A 20865-nucleotide genomic window follows, 5' to 3' on the forward strand; every position below is an offset into this window, starting at 1 on the left:
TGCAATATTATTCATCCCCTTTACTTTCAGTGCAGCAAACTCACTCCAGAAGTTCATTGAGGATCTCTGAATGATCCAATGTTATCCTAAATGACCAATGATGATAAATATAAACCCCCTGTGTGTAATCAAGTCTCCTTATAAATGCACCTGCTCTGTGATAATCTCAGTGTTCTCTTTAAAGCGCAGATAGCATCATGAAGACCAAGGAATACAACAGGAAGGTCCGTGATACTGTTGTGGAGAAGTTTAAAGCCGGATTTGGTTAGAAAAAATTTTCCACAACTTTAAACATCCCAAGGAGCGCTGTGCAAGCGATCATATTGAAATGGAAGGAGTATCATACCACTGCAAATCTACCAAGACCCGGCCATCCATCCAAACTTTCATCTCAAACAAGGAGAAGACTGATCAAAGATGCAGCCGAGGCCCATAATCACTCTGGATGAACTGCAGAGATCTACAGCTGAGGTGGGAGAGTCTGTCCATAGGACAACAATCAGTCGTACACTTCACAAATCTGGCCTTTATGGAAGAGTGGCAAGAACAAAGCCATTTCTCAAAGATATCCATAAAAGTGTCGTTTACAGTTTGCCACAAGCCACCTGGGCGACACACCAAACATGTGGAAGAAGGTGCTCTGGTCAGATGAAACCAAAATCGAACTTTTTGGGCACAGTGCCAAACGATATGGTTGGCGTAAAAGCAACACAGCTCATCACCCCGAACACACCATCCCCACTGTCAAACATGGTGGTGGCAGCATCATAGTTTGGGCCTGCTTTTATTCAGCAGGGACAGGGAAGATGGTTAAAATTGATGGGAAGATGGTCGGAACCAAATACAGGACCATTGTTGAAGAAAACCTGTTGGATTCTGCAAAAGACCGGAGACAGGGACGGAGATTGGTCTTCCAACAAGAAAATCATCCCAAACATAAAGCAAAATCTACAATGGAATGTTTCACAAATAAACGTATCCAGGTGTTAGAATGGCCAAGTCACAGTCCAGACCTGAATCCAATCAAGAATCTGTGGATAGAGCTGAAATCTGCTGTTCACAAACGCTCTCCATCCAACCTCACTCAGCTCAAGCTGTTTGCAAAGGAAGAATGGGCGAGAATTTCAGTCTCTCGATGTGCAAAACTGATAGAGACAAACCCCAAGCGACTGCAGCTGTAATCGCAGCAAAAGGTGGCGCTACATAGTATTAACTTAAAGGGGATGAATAATATTGCATGCCCCAATTTTTATTTTTTATAAAAGTTTAAAATAAGCAATACATTTCGTTCAACTTCACAATTGTGTCCCACTTGTTAATTCTTCACCAAAAAAATTAAAGTTTTTATCTTTATGTTTGAAGCCTGAAATGTGGGAAAAGGTTGAAAAATTCAAGGGGGCCGAATACTTTCGCAAGGCACTGTATATACTGTATATAATGCCTCGATGTTCACAGAACACACAATCCAACAATAGGTTAACCATGAATTTACTTTAAATATTACAATTTCCGAAACGAGCTGTTAAATTGTCTTTTGCATTGCAAGTCTGAATAATTGAGCTTATTCTGTAAAATAAAGACTTTTTGTACTTCATTACTGATTGTTTCTTAGCCTAATATCATTTAGATGTTGAGAATTATCCTGATTACCACATAACTAGAACTTTAATTTCTCCTTTGAGTAATTGAGCATAATTGTCAATACCTTCTCTACATTACTCATCAACACGGAGTAATCAGAGCAATGCAAGCCTTAATACTAACGATTCAGAATTAGTTCTAGACTGAGAAAACATCCATGAGAAGCCTGTACCGCGGAAACACAACATATGGCATCTCAATGCACAATGTAGATGGCAGCTGGCATCCGGTTCAGTCATTTGTGGTGCTGCACTTTGGTTCCAAGTTTTCTTGTTTGGGCAAGGAGATGATTTTGGAACAATTGGGAAAAAATGCATAAACTATGTTCTATCTGGTTTGATGGTGCCTTTTTGCATTCAAAGCAAATCCTCTGAGCCAAGGTCCGCAAAATATATCGTAATGAACCAAATGGTAGACATGCCCAAGGAGGCAACTTCTCCTTGACTGTTGATTAGTGATGAACAGACCCAATATTGGGGTTCACCGAATCAGCACAAACTAAATGAAAAATCCAGTTTGGCAAGCGAACTTGACCTCAAACTTAACCCCAAACAAAGAACCTCATACATATCAATAGGGATGAGACCTTATGGCCTTTCAAATGGCTGTAGTAAGCGTTAGGGGGCTGCAAATGGAAGTTAAATGGTAGTAAGAGCAGGATAGTTATACATACCATGTTTCCCGGAGGATCACACTGCAGTCAGTCTCTCTTCCGGACCCAATAATTAAGGTTCATCAATATTCACTGCTTCCCCCGCCCAACCTCTGTGCCAGTGTCTGTGATGGGTTGCAGACTGCTGTACACGCTCCCACCCTGTGTCTGCATCTTTGATTGATAGTAGTCATTTTGCTGTATAGTAGTGTAAAATGAAATAAATTAATAATTTAAAAAAATGACTGACTCCCGCCATATATTTGATTTGATTGGTAAAACAACAGCTGCAGGCTGCAGTCCCCATCCTGTGAGCATTTCCGTGGCTAGATATAAAAATAGAGGGGAAAAAAAGGGTGTGGGGTTACCTTAATTTTTGATATCCAGCCAAGGTAAAGCAGACAGGTGGGGGCTAGCATTATCACGATATGGGATGAGCCATGGATATTGCCCCCCCAGCCTAAAAATACCAGCCCGCAGCTGCCCAGAATTGGCACATCACATTAGATGTGCTAAACCTGGTGCTTTACCCGGCTCATCCTGATTGCCCTAGTGCGGTGGCAATGAGGGTAATATGAGGGGTTAATGACAGCTCTGATTTGTCAAAAATGACAGCTGCCATCAAGCCCTAGTTTAGTAATGGGAGACGTATATGAGACCCTCCCATTACTAATCCTGTAAGTGAAAAGAAATAAAACACAAACACTGAAAAAATCCTTTATTTGAAATAAAATACACACACTATCACAACACATGGCATGGCTGTGATGGCTCCAGAAGTTCCCACAGAACTAAAGCTTGCTGATTGGCTGCTCTGCAACCTGTCAGCAAACGTTATTCAGGTGACAAAACCGAACACAAACCGATGTACAGTCAAAAGTCTGTGTTTGGGATTCAGCATCAAACACAAAGTGCTCGGTACGGACCCCGAACTATACAGTTCGGGTTCGCTCATCCCTACTGTTGATCTCTTTGGAACTCGAAGGAAACTTTAAATCAAATCATCAGCCAAAATTATAGTCTGTAATACTGTTCTACCCCTAAATGTTTTTTTTATGGGGATATATTCTATGTTTAAGATTGGCTAGGAGTTTGGTAAACATGGGTAAACCAAAAGTCAACTTGTGCAAGATGGTTGCCTTCATATTTACATAAGGAAAACAATAAAAATATACAATCAGAAAGCTAAAACAGATTGAATGTAGTAGGACTGATTTGTCAAGACTGGTTTAGCATACGATCCTGCTATGTCAGTATTGCTGGAGTAGAAGTCACTAAATTCATTAAAGGGAACAAACCAGCAGGATTTTCATATATAAAGTAAAGCCAGTGCTATATTGGTGCTATGATGCTGAATCCAATCAAATGTGTAAATCAAAGTTCCAGAAATGCACTGGTTGTCTAAGTGGCGTGTGCATCGGGGCAGGACTATGTCAGTCAGGTTTTGTGTTATTATTCTGTCCATGTATGGTTGCCTGATCTTGCGTGCGCAGTAGCATCTAGAAGTATTTCAGGAACTCTTCACAGAGGTGGCGTCGGAGTTATCGTCTGTGCATAGTACTATCTCTGGTGCCATCTTATTGAAGATGCTGTCCTTCTGCTTCAGACGTCTCAAAGACTAGTGTCGAAGTGTTGACGAGAAGAGAGGATGCGAGTGCAGAATGAGCCTCCGTGAAGTCTGAAGCAGGGGGACAGCATCATCACTAAGATCGCGTTGGAGTTATATCCTGCACATAGCACTATCTCCGGCTCCATCTTATTGAAGCTGCTGTCCTCCTGCTTTGAACTTCTCAGAGGCTCGTGCTGTGGTGTTGACGAGAAGAGAGGATGTGAGGGTGTATGCACCACCCACAGAATGAGCATCCGAGAAGTCCGAAGCAGTCTTTCAATAAAATGGCTTCGGAGATACTCTATGCACAGGCGCTGACTCCGATGCATCTTAGTGAAGAGTTCCTGAAATGCTTCTAGATGATACTGTGCCGGACATAAATGTAATTGCGGCGATAGGGGAAGAAAGGCCAGGCAAGCATACAAGGGCGGAATAACAATGCAAGTCACGCCCCAATGCACACGCTAAGTAATCAGTACATTTCTAGAACTTTGATTACACATTTTTCTACAAACAAGCATCCAATCTCTATATTAAAGGCATGACTGGATTCAGCATCCTAGCTCCAGTATAGCATTGGCTTTACTTTATATCCTGCTGGTTGCTTCCCTTTAAGAGGGGAGATTGCCACTTGTGAATTTGGTGCCTCTTCTGAGTGACACGTACCTCCATGCATTGTGCCACAATGCTACTAAAGTGAAGGACTGGAACAACGCTTGTGGCATACAAAATGCCAACACATTTAATGGGCGAGCATGGCCATGCCCCTCCTTGGCTTTGCCAGCACTTCTCCCACTTAAGCGGAGCTGATTTAAAGAGGTGTGGAAACTTCTAAAGATGCAATTATTTTTTTATCAACTCTCCGTTGGGCAACCATTTTGCAACTTTTTAAAGCTTTTTTTTTTTTTCCCAAACGTTTTTATTAATTTTTTTTCAATTTTTATAAACATAACAAAGACCTTCATGGTTACAAAAAAAGAAAAACAAAAAGCCAGCACCAAATGTGCACTTCAGCACTAAAGATTCCAAACTGTACTTATTAAAAAAAATTTATATATATATATATCCTGAGTCATATTGCAAAGGATTGTTGAAAATCCACTTGTGACTTTTAGGATCGCTACTTCCAATAGGTGGCGCTGTGCTAGAGTTTGTCTCCTTTACTGGAGAGAATATTTAAAAAAAATTTGAGATTTTTGGCAAAAAATTGCAATTTCTTGAGCTGCCTCGCCACGTCACGGCAAATCTCATTTGAGGCAGTCCTACACTAAAATATTTTTATAAAATGTGCCATACGGCCTCACATATGAATAGTAGAACTGCTCTTAGCAGCACTCACCTGGTCTATTTCAATCCCGTACCCATGACTGAGTCATGGCTGTGGGCGGGACAGGTCCAAGCAAATGCTGCATGAAGTAAATAGCCTGTGGACAAAGCCTGATGACTTAATGTGAACAGTCACCAACCGCCAAAATCTAGACAGATGGAATACATCCCAAATTGGGTTACAAAAAAAGAACATTCCTCTGACAGAATAAAACATAATAGGGGATATTGCCGCATCTTGTAATTCCATACTGATCTTTGGTAAGCGATAATACATGTTGAACCAAAACAAAGATTTTAAGAAATAGCATAAACAATACAAGTTATTTAGATCGTTAAAACCCGTGTCAACCCTGAGTGTTTCCGAAGTTGCTGACGTGTCTCGATATACCCTTATCTGCTCATCTTCTCCTCTCTTCACAACCCACTACTGGATGATTCTTAATTTACCCAAGTTGTCTTGGATATCATTCAGGAGATACCACTCTGAGTGTGTAAAAGGTGTCATCACATTATTTATTTCTCCCGGAGTAAATTGGCATTCAATAAAGTTTCTCCATCTCCCAAAAAACTTGCCTGTCAACCTGTCTTTGTCCCTTTCCGCTGCCATTTTCTCTAGTCTCAATAGGTTATGTAATTCGCCGATGACTTACTTGATGGATGGGCTCTCTCTGTGTATCCAGTGTTTTAAAATATATTGTTTGGCTATCATGGCTATGTCATGTAGTATTGCAAATTTTTTCTGTCCCTGCGTCTCCGGAGTCCGGACCCCCTCTTACTCCTTTGTCAAAGGAGTGAAAAATCCACACCATTAACTCTAAATCACTAGAAATTCCCCATGTTGCTCGAGCAAATGCCCTGACTTGATTCCAAAACCCCTGAATTTTCTGACATTCCCATAATCCATGTAACATATCTGTTTTCTCTTCTTGACACTTAGGACATCGCATGTCTCTTCCTGGTATATTGAATCCCAAGAGAGCCCTATGTAAGATTCTAAATTGAGTGTCCCTCCATCTCTCATTAGTGACATGTTTCCGCACTTGTACCCAACCCTTCAGTATGGTACCCACCACTTCCTGTCCTTTCAATTGTTTCCCCCAAGCTGTTAGGGTACGGTTACCTTCCCTAGATATAAGCACCCCCCAAAATATTCGGTAGATATGAGAGACATTGACACTTGCTACATCACCTTCCATAAGTTCATCAATCAAACTTCTGTTCAATTCCCTTCCAAGCTCACTCAGATCTCCAAGCACCCCAAATTTTAATTGTTCATATTGGATGATATGCGAGCTATTGAGGTCATACTTATCTAGCACGTCTTTGCCTGTCATCCACCTTCTCTCCTCCACATTCATAACGTCTTTCACCCACCTAATGCCCTTCTCTTTCCAACTAATAAACAGCTTGTTTTCTCTTCCCAAGGGGAAGTTTGGAGATGCCCAAGGGTTCAAGTACTTAGATACTTTCCATGAAAGCCCCAGCTTCTTTCTCACCGATTTCCAGGTTAACATAGTGTCTCGGAATATGATTGAGCTCCTTATGTGCCCTTCCACCTTGGACAATGGGGAGTGTAGGATGGACTTCAAATCCCATGGTGATGCATACTTAGCTTCCATACCATAATCTCAGTGCCTACTCGTCCCTCTCATCCAATCCTACACATGCCTCATTATACACACCAGATTATATCCCCGAACATCTGGGAAGCTAAGTCCTCCCTCCTCCGCTGACTTCATCAGTGTACGCAATTTTATTCTGGGTTTCCTTCCCCTCCATACAAAATCCACATACGCAGAGTTCAGTCTATTCACTTCCTTTAGTTTTAGTAATAACGGGATTGTCTGGAATGGATATAGTAATCTAGGAAAGCTCATCATTTTTATCAGGTGACATCTTGCCAGAAGTAGTAGAGGCAGACCCTTCCATCCCTTAATTTGTGTTATAATTTGCCTTATTAACGGTCCGTAATTTAGCTCATAGTTCGAATCCACCGATCTCCTTATATGTATTCCCAGGTATTTAATTGAAGTCTGTGCTATAGGGATGCCACAGAAACAAGCCTCCCTTGCGGTTCCCCCTGTTGGTCCTTGAGGCCCCCTCAGAAACAAGATCTCGCACTTTTTCTTGTTTAGCTTAAATCCCGATATTAGTCCAAATTTCTCAATCAAGGTAAGAGTCTGTGGTAAATCTGCACTGGGATCCCCCATATACAGTATAACGTCATCAGCAAAAAGCGCTATCTTTATTTCCATGTCCCTTATCTTGATCCCTTTAAAGCTGTTCTGTCCCTGTAAAATTCTTGATAAAGGTTCAATTGCCAGGTTGAATAGGAGGGGAGATAGCGGGCGGCCTTGTCTTGTTCCCTTCATCAAAGGGAACATGTCTGATAAAAAGCCCTGAGTGTGTATCCTAGCTCCCAAGTTAGCATATAGAGTTAAGGGGGCTTTACACGCTGCGACATCGCTAATGTTGGGGTCACGGAATTGGTGACGCACATCCGGCCGCATTAGCGATGTTGCTGCGTGTGGCACCGATGAGCGATTTTGCATCATTGCAAAAACGTGCAAAATCGCTCATCGGTGACATGGGGGTCCATTCTCGATGTAGTTCTTCGCTCCTGCGGCAGCACACATCGCTATGTGTGACACCGCAGGAACGAGGAACCTCTCCTTACCTGCCTCCTGGCCGCTATGCGGAAGGAAGGAGGTGGGCGGGATATTTTGTCCCGCTCAGCTCCGCCCCTCCGCTTTTATTGGGCGGCCGCTCAGCGACGTCGCTGTGACGCTGCACGGACCGCCCCCTTAGAAAGGAGGCGGTTCGCCGGTCACAGCGACGTCGCCGGGCAGGTAAGTATGTGTGACGGGTCTGGGCGATGCTGTGCGGCACGGGCAGCGATTTGCCCGTGTCGCGTAACAGATGGGGGCGGGTACCCACACTAGCGATATCGAGACCGATATCGCAGTGTGTAAAGTAGCCTTTAGTCTCATTTTGCCTACTAATCCTATGGCCTCCATTACCTCGTCTAACCAGCTCCAGTTTACATTATCGAACGCTTTTTCAGCGTCAAGAGTAACTAGAGCTGGTTTTGCCCCTTTCCCAATACACTCTAATCTCACCACGTCTAACACTAGAATTGTCGTCCGGATGTTAGTGACAGCATTTCTCCCTTTAACCCTTCAGCCCCCGGGCACTTTCCGTTTTTGCATTTTTGTTTTTTGCTCCTTTTCTTCCGAGAGCCGTAACTTTTTTATTATTCCGTCAATCTTGCCATATGAGGGCTTGTTTTTTGCAGGACGAGTTGTACTTTTAAATGAAACCATAGGTTTTTACCATATATTGTACTGCAAAACAGCAAAAAAATTTTAAGTGTGGAAAAACTGCAAAAAAAGTGTGATCACACAATAGTTTTTGGGATGTTTTATTCACCGTGTTCACTATATGATCAAACTGATGTATCTATGTGATGCCTCAGGTCGGTGCGAGTTTGTAGACACCAAACATGTATAGGTTTACTTGTATCTAAGGGGTTAAAAAAAATTCACAAGTTTGTCCAATAAAAGTGGCGCACGTTTTGCGCCATTTTCCGAAACACGTAGCGTTCTTATTTTTTGGGATCTATGGCTCAGTGATGGCTTATTTTTTGCGTCTCGAGCTGACGTTTATAATGGTACCATTTTTGCGCAGATGCTACGTTTTGATCGCCTGTTATTGCATTTTGCGTAAAACTTGCGGCGACCAAAAAACGTAATTTTGGCGTTTGGAATTTTTTTGCCACTACGCCGTTTACCAATCAGATTAATTGATTTTATATTTTGATCGGGCATTTCTGAACGCGGCGATACCAAATATGTGTATATTTATTTCTTTTTTAACCCCTGTAATTTTCAATGGGGGGAAAGGGGGGTGATTTTAACTTTTAGGTTTTTGTTTTTTTTTATTTTTTAAAACTTTTTATTTTACTTTTTTTTTATTTTACTAGTCCCCCTAGGGGGCTATAGCAATCAGCAATCCGATCGCTGATCGCTATCTGCTGATCACAGAAATACAGCTGTAATCAGCAGATTCAGTCACTTTGGTTTTCCCTCTGCTCTCGGCCGAGGGAAAACGAAAGTGAAACATCGTAGCAGCAGGCGTCATCACATGACCCTGTGCTACGATGGCAACCACCGATAGTCACGTGATAACACACGTGACTTCCGGTGGGGGCGGCGGTAAGTAACAAACATGGCCGCGCGCATTTAAATCTTGCTGCCAGACTTTGGCAGCAAGATTTAAGGGGTTAATGGCCGCGGGTGGAAGCGATTCCACCCGCGGCTAGCAGGCACACATGTCAGCTGTTGAAAACAGCTGATATGTGTGCCGATCCACGCCGCCTGCCCGCGACAGGGGGCGGGGCTTAACGGGACACGATCCTGGACGGATAGATCCGTCCAAGATCGTGCAGGGGTTAATAAACCCCACCTGGTGTTCTGTAATGATCCTCGGGAGAATCATGGCCAGTCTGTTAGCCATGATCTTGGACATTATTTTTAAATCCTGGTTTATAAGCGATATGGGCCTATAACTAGAGGGATCATCTAGGTCTTTGGTCCCCTTGGGGAGTAATTTGATGTATGCTACATTAGAATTTTTGGGAATTTCCCCTCCTTCCAGGAATGCATTAAATACAGCCGTAAGATCCGGCGAGATCATGTCCTTCATAGCCTTGTAAAATTCGCTATTAAAACCGTCAGGTCCCGGTGCCTTGTTGATGTTAAGGTCCGCAATTGTCCTCGTTACCTCCTCTACTGTAATAGGTGCATTCAAGGCACTCAAGTCTTCCTCATTTAGCCTGGGTATGTGCGCTTGTTTCAACCATTCTGCCTCTTCAGTCATGTCAATATCTCCTGGCCCATATCATTTTCTATAATAATCTCCCAGCAGTTTATTAATTTCCTTAGGGTCCGTGGTCACCCCTCCCCCCTTTGTTTTCAGTTTGGGGATCACTGTCATCTTTCTGCTGCCCCTTGCCAGATTTGCCAACATTCTCCCCGCCTTGTTGCCAAATCTATGCAACTCAGCTTCTTTGTGCGACCAGAATAATTGTTCCTTCTTTTTGGCCCATTCGTCAAATCCCCTTTTCGCCTTCAGCCATCTGTCTTTAGCTGTGGGAGATCTGTTTGCCAAGTACTTAGTGTAAGCTACCCACACTGGTTCACTCAGGGCATTATAGTTTTCATTAGTTTTCCGTTTGATCATGGCCGCATACCCCATCAATCGGCCCCTCAAGACCGCCTTTGCTGTTTCCCAATATAACACTGGTGTCCCTTTATGTTCCTTTTTGTCTTCTATGAATTCTCCCCACCACTCTTGCAGTATTTTTTGGAAGTTTTCTTGTCTAAGAAGAAACGATGGAAATCTCCATATGATATCTGTACCTCTCTTGAATTTCTCTCTAATACCCAATCTCACTGGACTATGGTCTGATATCACCATATTCTCTATCTCACAGTTTTGTACTACATTCACTAGGTCTTGAGATATCCAGAACTGGTCAATACGTGACCAACCATCATGTGGGTGTGAGAAGTGCGTATATTCTCTATCATGCGGATGTGTTAGGCGGGCTTTGCACATTGCGATATCGCAAGCCGATGCTGCGATGTCGCACGCGATAGTCCCCGCCCCCGTCGCAGGTACGATATCGTGTGATAACTGGCGTAGCGAAAATTATCGCTACGCCAGCTTCACATGCACTCACCTGCCCTGCGACCGTCGCTCTGGCCGGCAACCCGCTTCCTTCCTAAGGGGGCGGGTCGTGCGGCGTCATAGCGACGTCACACGGCAGGCGGCCAATAGCAGCAGAGGGGCGAAGATGAGCAGGATGTAAACATCCCGCCCACCTCCGTCCTTCCGCATAGCTGCCGGCGGCAGGTAAAGAGATGTTCCTTGCTCCTGCGGCTTCATACACAGTGATGTTAGCTGCCGCAGGAACGAGGAACAACATCGTACCTGTCGCAACACCGGCATTATGAAAATGTCGGTGAATACAACGATGATACGATAACGACGTTTTTGCACTCGTTCATCGTATCGTCTAGCATATACACAGTACGATGTCGAAAGTGACGCCGGATGTGCGTCACTTTCGATTTGACCCCACCGACATCGCACGTGCGATGTCGCAACGTGCAAAGCCGCCCTTAGTCTCCAGATATCTTTCAATCCTACATCTTCTAATGTTACCTCTCTATTGTCTGACCTCCTGTCCACGTTTCCTGCCCCCTCCTCCCTCCTCCTCCTATCCTCCGCTGAGTCTGGAACTGTGTTAAAGTCTCCTCCCACTATTATGTTAGTCCCCTCCTCTGTTAGTAAGCTGGCCTTTATGCCGCCATGAAAGGAATTCTGTTGTGCGTTTGGACCGTAAACATTATAAATACTGAGTTTGCCCGCTGGACTAATGATTAAGTGTTGCCACCTTCCCTGGTCATCAGCCTCGTGTGTCACTACTTCATGACTTAGTTGTTTATTTATTAGAATCATCGTACCCGCTTTCCTTCCTTGTGCCTCTGCCCCGTATACGGTGCCCACCCAGTGTTTCTTCAAGTGGAAAAAAATCCTCCTTCCCCAAGTGCGTTTCCTGTAATAGTGCAATGTCTGTTTTAAGTCTTTTCAGGTGTTTTTTGAAGCTTTTACTCAACATTTCTGGCTTAAAGTTAGGATGAGTCAGCCCCAGTATCTTTTAGTTTATATTGCTAACTTGATTAAAGATTATTTCCATATATGAGTATTATATTATGTGCATGGAAGGGTTTAAAGAGGGTACAAATTCCAAAAAGGGTCGGTTTGACTTTTGAAGGTGCAATCTTTTGCCAAAACAGGATTTTGAGTTCTTGGCTGGACGTCGACTTTAATCAAATCACATTGATTTGTCCTCTCAGAAATCACTGCGACTTGGCCCGGGATTTGCCGATGACGCTCTGTGAATCTGATCTGTTATTCTCTACAGTTTTGTATACAAATATGTAATGAGATTGTGTTTTTTTTTCTTCTTTTATCTGAATTATATCAGAAATGCAGAGATCTGTCGTCAAGTACTGGAACAGGCTAGCTAAAAATAGGATATGGTATTGTGATGCTGCAGATTGACTTGGCAGTGGTGGCCCTCGCGTTATTTTGGCTGACATTATAAGGTTATCTGAAAGGAATTTTTCTGCTTAGTGACAGTTTTAATATATTTTGGAAAGGAAAATATTTTCCATGAATATCAGACATCAATAAGCCTTGGGCATGACCATGAAATAATCTTGTGCAAAATGTTATTTTAGAGCATTTACTTATACTGTGTAACGGTATTTTACTTTAGTTTTCTAAATAGAACATACATGTAAAGGATTTAAGGCTTTGTCTACATTACACAATGCTTTCTCTGTTAGATGAACACCCTGATACAGAATGAGTCAAACTACACGGATCCCCAAAAATCAGCAGTAATCTATGGGAACACCACTGTGTGACACCCCGGGAACGACGAACTACACCTTACCTGCAGCCGCCGGCAATGAGGAAGGAAGGAGGTGGGCGGGATGTTACGGCCGCTCATCTCCGCCCCTCCGCTTCTATTGGGCGGGCGCTTAGTGACGCCGCTGTGATGCCGCACAAACCGCCCCCTTAGAAAGGAGGCGGTTCGCTGGCCACAGTGACGTCGCTAGGCAGGTAAGTCCGTGTGACGGCTCCTAACAATATTGTTCGCCACGGGCAGCGATTTGCCCGTGACGCACAAAAGACGGGGGCGGGTACGCTCGCTAGCGATATCGCTGCGTGTAAAGCCCCCTTTAAAAGATTAATACTAACCTCCTGAACCATTGCCACGTTCTTGTTGATCGTTTACAGCATTGACATTTCATCTGTGTCGAAATGTGAACACTGCAGCTAATCAGTTACTGCTGAATGGCTGCAGTGCTCACGTCGTTCCCACCAGGTGTTGATCCAAACTGATCGGGAATGACACAATGCACTGGAAGGTGAGTATCATTTTTTTTCTCCCTTCCCTTGGCCCATTTTTAAGGGATTATCCAGTGGTGGACATTAATGCATGGTCCTCCAGGGTATTGGATGCACTTTGGCCAATATGTGACTGTCCTGAAAGTCAAATCCTTTCTTTCCTTAATTTTTGCACATGTCTTATGAAATCAAATTTGTAGCCTTTCTAATTTAAGGAATATACTGTATCAAGGAACGGCATAATTTACAATTCCAAACATGATGGGAGAACTGTGAGAGGGCAAGTATGCAGAATCTAGGCTGCTGATTACAAAAGTCAATCAATGGACATCTTTAAGAAATGAACAACTAATAGTAATCATTAATCTAATGCCGGTGTCACACGGTATGATATATTGGGCGATATGTCGTCGGGGTCACGTCGTTAGTGACGCACATCCGGCATCGTGTGACATATCGTACCGTTTGACACCTCCGAACGACTGTGAACGAGCAAAAATACTCACCTTATCGTTGCTCATTGAGACGTCGTTCATTTTCAAAATGTCGGTCCTCCTTCTGTGCTCCGGTTGTTCATCGTTCCCGGGGCAGCACACATCGCTCCATGTGACACCCCGGGAATGACGAACACAGCTTACCTGTGTCCCGCCAGCAATGCGGAAGGAAGGAGGTGGGCGGGATGTTACGTCCCGCTCATCTCCACCCCTCCGCTTCAATTGGCCGGCGGCTGTGTGACGTTGCTGTGACGTCGAATGCCCCTCCCCCTTCAGGAAGTGGATGTTCGCCGCCCACAGCGAGGTCGTGAGGGAGGTAAGTACGTGTGACGGCGGTTACCGACTTTGTGCGCCACGGGCAATGAATTGCCCATGACGCAAAAACGACGGGGGCGGGTGCGATCAACGCCGGCATTAGTGTTCATACAAGCTACAAAAGGGGTCTACCATAATTTCTTCAGTGTTGTACTCAAATCTATTTTTTGAAAATCAAAAAGGTCCGTGGAGCCTCTGTTAAGAGTCTCGACACAGAAAATAGCCATATTAAGTGGCCCTTTTTTTAAAAGGACCACTTAATATGGTGGTTATCGTGGTCTCCTAAAAAGAGCCACTCCTTGGCTAGGTCCTTCCCGGAGGGATATCTGGCTATTTTCCATGTCAAGACTCCTAACAGAGTCTCCACGGACCTTCTTTTTGATTTGCATACTTCCCAGGGGGCAATGCACCTAGGATTTCACTGTGTTGAGCGCCTATGCTGTCTGCTGGCAGTGTTTTCTCTAGCTGGTCTCCCCGAGATCAGTGATTGTTTTGTCTTGCTAATCTATTTTTTGGGGAGAGGTAATGGTCACCAGTCATGCAGACATGCAATGTAGAAAGGTTTTACCTTTTAAGTTGCAGGGAGATAATTTCATAATTAATAAATCTATATTGAAATTAATTTGTGACTCGCTGCCTTTTTTATAATATAACCTTTGTGTTCTCTTGTAGGATTTTGGAATCATGTTCCTTCACCATCTTGCAACTATATCCCTCATCACATTCTCATATGTAAACAACATGGTACGAGTAGGTACCCTGGTGATGTGCCTTCATGACATGGCGGATGTTTTGCTAGAGGTGAGTCTCTTGGTTCTACAGTAAGATGGGAGGAGGGGTCCTTGAGTCACATTTTTTGCAAACTTCCATGTATGAATATGAAATGTTAGTGGAGTTTGATTATACTTTTTTGACACTACAAAGTGGTAAAAATTAGGGATGACCAAATGTATTCACCCCTATTCGGTACTCGACGTATAACAGGCTATTCGCGCCATTCGGTATCCGACGAATAAAAGAACATCCGTTCCGATACTTTCATTTTCATTTCTGACTTCCTGGCGCCTGGTGAGGAGAGAGAGAGAGAGAATTGTATTTCTGCCTTTTCCCATCCATTTCAGCCTTTTCATCAGTCACCACAGCTCGCCGTTAGGTCCAACATGAAATTATTCAGTTTTCCCATAGAATTAAGGGCGCTTTACACGCAGCGACATCGCTAACGAAAGCACCCACCCCCGTTGCTTGTGCGTCACGGGCAAATCGCTGCCCGTGGCGAACAATATTGATAGGAAGCGTCAAACATACCTTTCTAGCAACATCGCTGTGGGCGGCGAATAACCTCTTTTTTAGGGGGAGGTTTGTGCACCGTCACAGCGACGTCACACAGCGGCCCGCCAAGAGAAGCGGAGGGGCGGAGACCAGCCGCATGAACGAAACGCCCACCTCGTTGCCGGCAGGACGTAGGTACGTTGTTGTTCGTCGTTCCTAGGGTGTCACACATAGCGATGTGTGCTGCCTCAGGAACGACGAATAACCTGCGTCCTGCAACAGCAATGATAATTGGGAAATGAACGACATGTCAAAGATCAATGAGTATTTTTGATCGTTAGCGGACACTCGTACGTGTCACACATAACGACGTCGCTAACAAGGTCGGATATGTGTCACGAATTCCGTGACCCCAACGATATCTCATTACCAATGTCGTTGCGTGTGAAGCGGCCTTTACATTGCACGCCGAATATTCGTGAATAGTCAAATAGCGGTGACCTATTTGTTGAATATTCGCGAAGTTGGATATTTTGGTACTCGAACACCCCTAGTAAAAATGTATTATACTCATCATACTGTATATCACAAAGGAATTTCTCTACTAAAAATGTATATAGAGCCAAGTATTAAAAAAATGGTAAGAAAGATCACAATAGTAAAAATGATAGAAGAAATCCTTCTGCAGTCTACAAGAGAGCTGTGATCAAAATGCCAAAGCTAAACAGACAAAAATGGCTTAAAGGGGTTGTCTACTACTAGGACAACCCCTTCTGATTCCACATGTTTCCCCCAGATAAAATAATATAGCCTATAATTACCTCCTGTACCGGTGCCGAACCCTACATTTTGTCAGCGCCAGATTCTGTCTTCTCACTTTCGTACCAAACAAACAATCAACAGGACGTAAGCGCAGTGGCGGAGCTCACTTCCTGTTGGGTAACTAGTTTGGTCTGAAGGTGGGGAGACAGAAGCCAGTGCTAATTGGACGTGGGGCTCTCTTGATGTCACAACCCAACATAAGGCCCCGCACTGCAAACCACAGTACTGCTGGAATGGCGGCAATATATAGACTTTATTATTTTACTTGGGGGAAACATGTGGAATCAGAAGGGGTTCTTCTAGTAATGGACAAATGGATAAAAGCAACAATATTAAAGGGTTTTTTTTTTAGCAATTTTTATGCATAATCAACAATTAGATTAAACCTGACATCAATGTGTAAATTCCAACATTTTAGTGCAGTGGCTGCAAAAAAAGATTTGTGCCCCTGAATTGCATTTTCTGTACTCAAACAAAGTGTATCATGGTCCTATGGCTATGCACCTTTAGTGGACAGCTGCTTTTTCTAACATGAATTTGCAGGGGAATATACATACAGTACCATAGCGCTATTTAACCATCTGAAATTTTAATAAATATTGCGTCTAGAACTCCTGCATTCATTTTCATCCACAGAAACAATATACTGTGCACACACATATATATGTGTAAATATAAATATATATAGTGCTGGTCAAAAGTATTGGCACTCCTGCAATTCTGTCAGATAATACTCAGTTTCTTCCTGAGAATGATTGCAATCACAAATTCTTTGGTATTATTATCTTCATTTATTTTGCTTGCAATGAAAAAACACAAAAGAGAATGAAACAAAAATCAAATCATTGATCATTTCACACAAAACTCCAAAAATGGGCCAGACAAAAGTATTGGCACCCTTAGCCTAATACTTGGTTGCACAACCTTTAGCCAAAATAACTGCGAACAACCGCTTCCGGTAACCATCAATCAATGCTCTCCAGGAATTTTAGACCATTCTTCTTTGGCAAACTGCTCCAGGTCCCTGAGATGTGAAGGTGCCTTCTCCAAACTGCCATTTTGAGATCTCTCCACAGGTGTTCTATGGGATTCAGGTCTGGACTCATTGCTGGCCACTTTAGTAGACTCCAGTGCGTTCTCTCAAACCATTTTCTAGTGCTTTTTGAAGTGTGTTTTGGGTCATTGTCTGGAAGACCCATGACCTCTGAGGGAGACCCAGCTTTCTCACACTGGGCCCTACATTATGCTGCAAAATTTGTTGGTAGTCTTCAGACTTGTTGGCCCTTTTGCCTTCACTCTGCGGTCCAGCTCACCCCAAACCATCTCGATTGAGTTCAGGTCTGGTGACTGGAGGCCAGGTCATCTAGCGTAGCACCCCATCACTCTCCTTCTTTGTCAAATAGCCCTTACACAGCCTGGAGGTGTGTTTGGGGTCATTGTCCTGTTGAAAAATAAATGATGGTCCAACTAAATGCAAACCGGATGGAATAGCACGCCGCTCCAAGATGCTGTGGTAGCCATGCTGGTTCTGTATGCCTTCAATTTTGAATAAATCCCCAACAGTGTCACCAGCAAAGCCCCCCACACCATCACACCTCCTCCTCCATGCTTCACGGTGGGAACCAGCCATGTAGAGTCCATCTGTTCACCTTTTCTACAAAGACACGGTGGTTGGATCCAAAGATCTCAAATTTGGACTCATCAGACCAAAGCACAGATTTCCACTGGTCTAATGTCCATTCCTTGTGTTCTTTAGCCCAAACAAGTCTCTTCTGCTTGTTGCCTGTCCTTAGCAGTGGTTTCCTAGCAGCTATGTTACCATGAAGGCCTGCTGCACAAAGTCTCCTCTTAACAGTCGTTCTAGAGATGAGAAGGTGTGTCCAAACTTTTGGTCTTCACTGTATATATATATATATATATATATATATATATATACAGTTAGGTCCAGAAATATTTGGACAGTGACACAATTTTCGCGAGCTGGGCTCTGCATGCCACCACATTGGATTTGAAATGAAACCTCTACAACAGAATTCAAGTGCAGATTGTAACGTTTAATTTGAAGGTTTGAACAAAAATATCTGATAGAAATTGTAGGAATTGTACACATTTCTTTACAAACACTCCACATTTTAGGAGGTCAAAAGTAATTGGACAAATAAACCAAACCCAATCAAAATATTTTTATTTTCAATATTTTGTTGCGAATCCTTTGGAGGCAATCACTACCTTAAGTCTGGAACCCATGGACATCACCAAGCGCTGGGTTTCCTCCTTCTTAATGCTTTGCCAGGCCTTTACAGCCGCAGCCTTCAGGTCTTGCTTGTTTGTGGGTCTTTCCGTCTTAAGTCTGGATTTGAGCAAGTGAAATGCATGCTCAATTGGGTTAAGATCTGGTGATTGACTTGGCCATTGCAGAAGGTTACACTTTTTTGCACTCATGAACTCCTGGTTAGCTTTGGCTGTATGCTTGGGGTCATTGTCCATCTGTACTATGAAGCGCCGTCCGATCAACTTTGCGGCATTTGGCTGAATCTGGGCTGAAAGTATATCCCGGTACACTTCAGAATTCATCTGCTACTCTTGTCTGCTGTTATGTCATCAATAAACACAAGTGACCCAGTGCCATTGAAAGCCATGCATGCCCATGCCATCACGTTGCCTCCACCATGTTTTACAGAGGATGTGGTGTGCCTTGGATCATGTGCCGTTCCCTTTCTTCTCCAAACTTTTTTCTTCCCATCATTCTGGTACAGGTTGATCTTGGTCTCATCTGTCCATAGAATACTTTTCCAGAACTGAGCTGGCTTCATGAGGTGTTTTTCAGCAAATTTAACTCTGGCCTGTCTATTTTTGGAATTGATGAATGGTTTGCATCTAGATGTGAACCCTTTGTATTTACTTTCATGGAGTCTTCTCTTTACTGTTGACTTAGAGATAGATACACCTACTTCACTGAGAGTGTTCTGGACTTCAGTTGATGTTGTGAACGGGTTCTTCTTCACCAAAGAAAGTATGCGGCGATCATCCACCACTGTTGTCATCCGTGGACGCCCAGGCCTTTTTGAGTTCCCAAGCTCACCAGTCAATTCCATTTTTCTCAGAATGTACCCGACTGTTGATTTTGCTACTCCAAGCATGTCTGCTATCTCTATGATGGATTTTTTATTTTTTTTCAGCCTCAGAATGTTCTGCTTCACCTCAATTGAGAGTTCCTTAGACCGCATGTTGTCTGGTCACAGCAACAGCTTCCAAATGCAAAACCACACACCTGTAATCAACCCCAGACCTTTTAACTACTTGATTGATTACAGGTTAACGAGGGAGACGCCTTCAGAGTTAATTGCAGCCCTTAGAGTCCCTTGTCCAATTACTTTTGGTCCCTTGAAAAAGAGGAGGCTATGCATTACAGAGCTATGATTCCTAAACCCTTTCTCCGATTTGGATGTGAAAACTCTCATATTGCAGCTGGGAGTGTGCACTTTCAGCCCATATTATATACATAATTGTATTTCTGAACATGTTTTTGTAAACAGCTAAAATAACAAAACTTGTGTCACTGTCCAAATATTTCTGGACCTAACTGTATATATATATATATATATATATATATATATATATAAAACATGGTACCGTCTCTTGCTGTGTACAACACTCTCCCTTAAATATCAGATTCTCTTCTTATTATTGCTATATATTGTGTCCTGTCCTTATTTCATAGTGTCCTGTCTTGTTAGATATAAAATTATATGACTGTTGATGGAACATGGTAAAGCTTATTTTCTAACGGAGAAGCTGCTGGACTGGTCTCTTGGTCAGATGCTGCTCCACCAGTAGTCATTTTATATCTAACAGGAGAGGATTATATAATGAAGAGAGGGCATTGTGAATAACAAAAATAATGAGAATATGCTATGTATCAGACAGTGTCATATAACAATATATACACTATATAATATGGAATGGCGCCATACATAACTAGCAAGAATGCCAATAAAGTACAATGTTATGCATAAAAAAGGGGAAACTATTATTAAATAGCACTACAATAATAAGAGGGTTTACTAAATACTAAATACTAATAGACTGTGCTACACATAAGAAGGGGTACTTTGCACCCTGTGACATCGCAAGCCGATGCTGCAATGTCGAGCGCGATAGACCCCGCCCCCGTCGCAGCAGCGATATCTTGTGATTGCTGGCATAGCGAACATTATCGCTACGGCAGCTTCACATGCACTCACCTGCACTGCGACGTCGCTCTGGCCGGCGATCCGCCTCCTTCCCAAGGGGGCGGGTCGTGTGGCGTCACAGCGACGTCACACGGTAGGCAGCCAATAGCAGCGGAGGGGTGGAGATGAGCAGGATGTAAACTGTAAACATCCCGCCCACCTCCTTCCTTCCACATTGCAGTCGGGATGCAGGTAGGAGATGTTCCTCGCTCCTGAGGCTTCATACACAGCGATGTGTGCTGCCGCAGGAACGAGGAACAACATCGTACCTGTCGCTGCATCGGCATTATGGAAATGTCGGACACTACACCGATGATACGATAATGACGCTTTTGCGCTTGTTAATCGTATCAAAAAGGATTTGCACACTACGATATTGACTGCGACGCCGGATGTGCGTCACTTTCGATTTGACCCCACCGACATCGCACCTGCGATGTCGTAGTGTGCAAAGCCCGCCGAAGGCTACGTTCCTATCTGTGTGACTTGTCGGTGTGCTGCCTGATTTTTTTCTCG

At 43.5% G+C, this 20865-nt stretch overlaps 1 protein-coding gene across 1 annotated transcript in view; it reads left to right on the top strand.

The window, feature by feature from the left end:
- The window catches only part of CERS6 (ceramide synthase 6), a 350340-nt gene that overhangs the window by 271581 nt on the left and 57894 nt on the right, over nt 1–20865 (top strand). Inside the window, exon 7 of the mRNA XM_075317290.1 lies at nt 14699–14827. Coding sequence (XP_075173405.1) covers nt 14699–14827 — 129 coding nt within the window. The remainder of the gene's footprint in view (nt 1–14698; nt 14828–20865) is intronic.

This window comes from Anomaloglossus baeobatrachus, chromosome 7, assembly GCF_048569485.1.
Source record: "Anomaloglossus baeobatrachus isolate aAnoBae1 chromosome 7, aAnoBae1.hap1, whole genome shotgun sequence".
Taxonomy (NCBI): Eukaryota; Metazoa; Chordata; class Amphibia; order Anura; family Aromobatidae; genus Anomaloglossus; species Anomaloglossus baeobatrachus.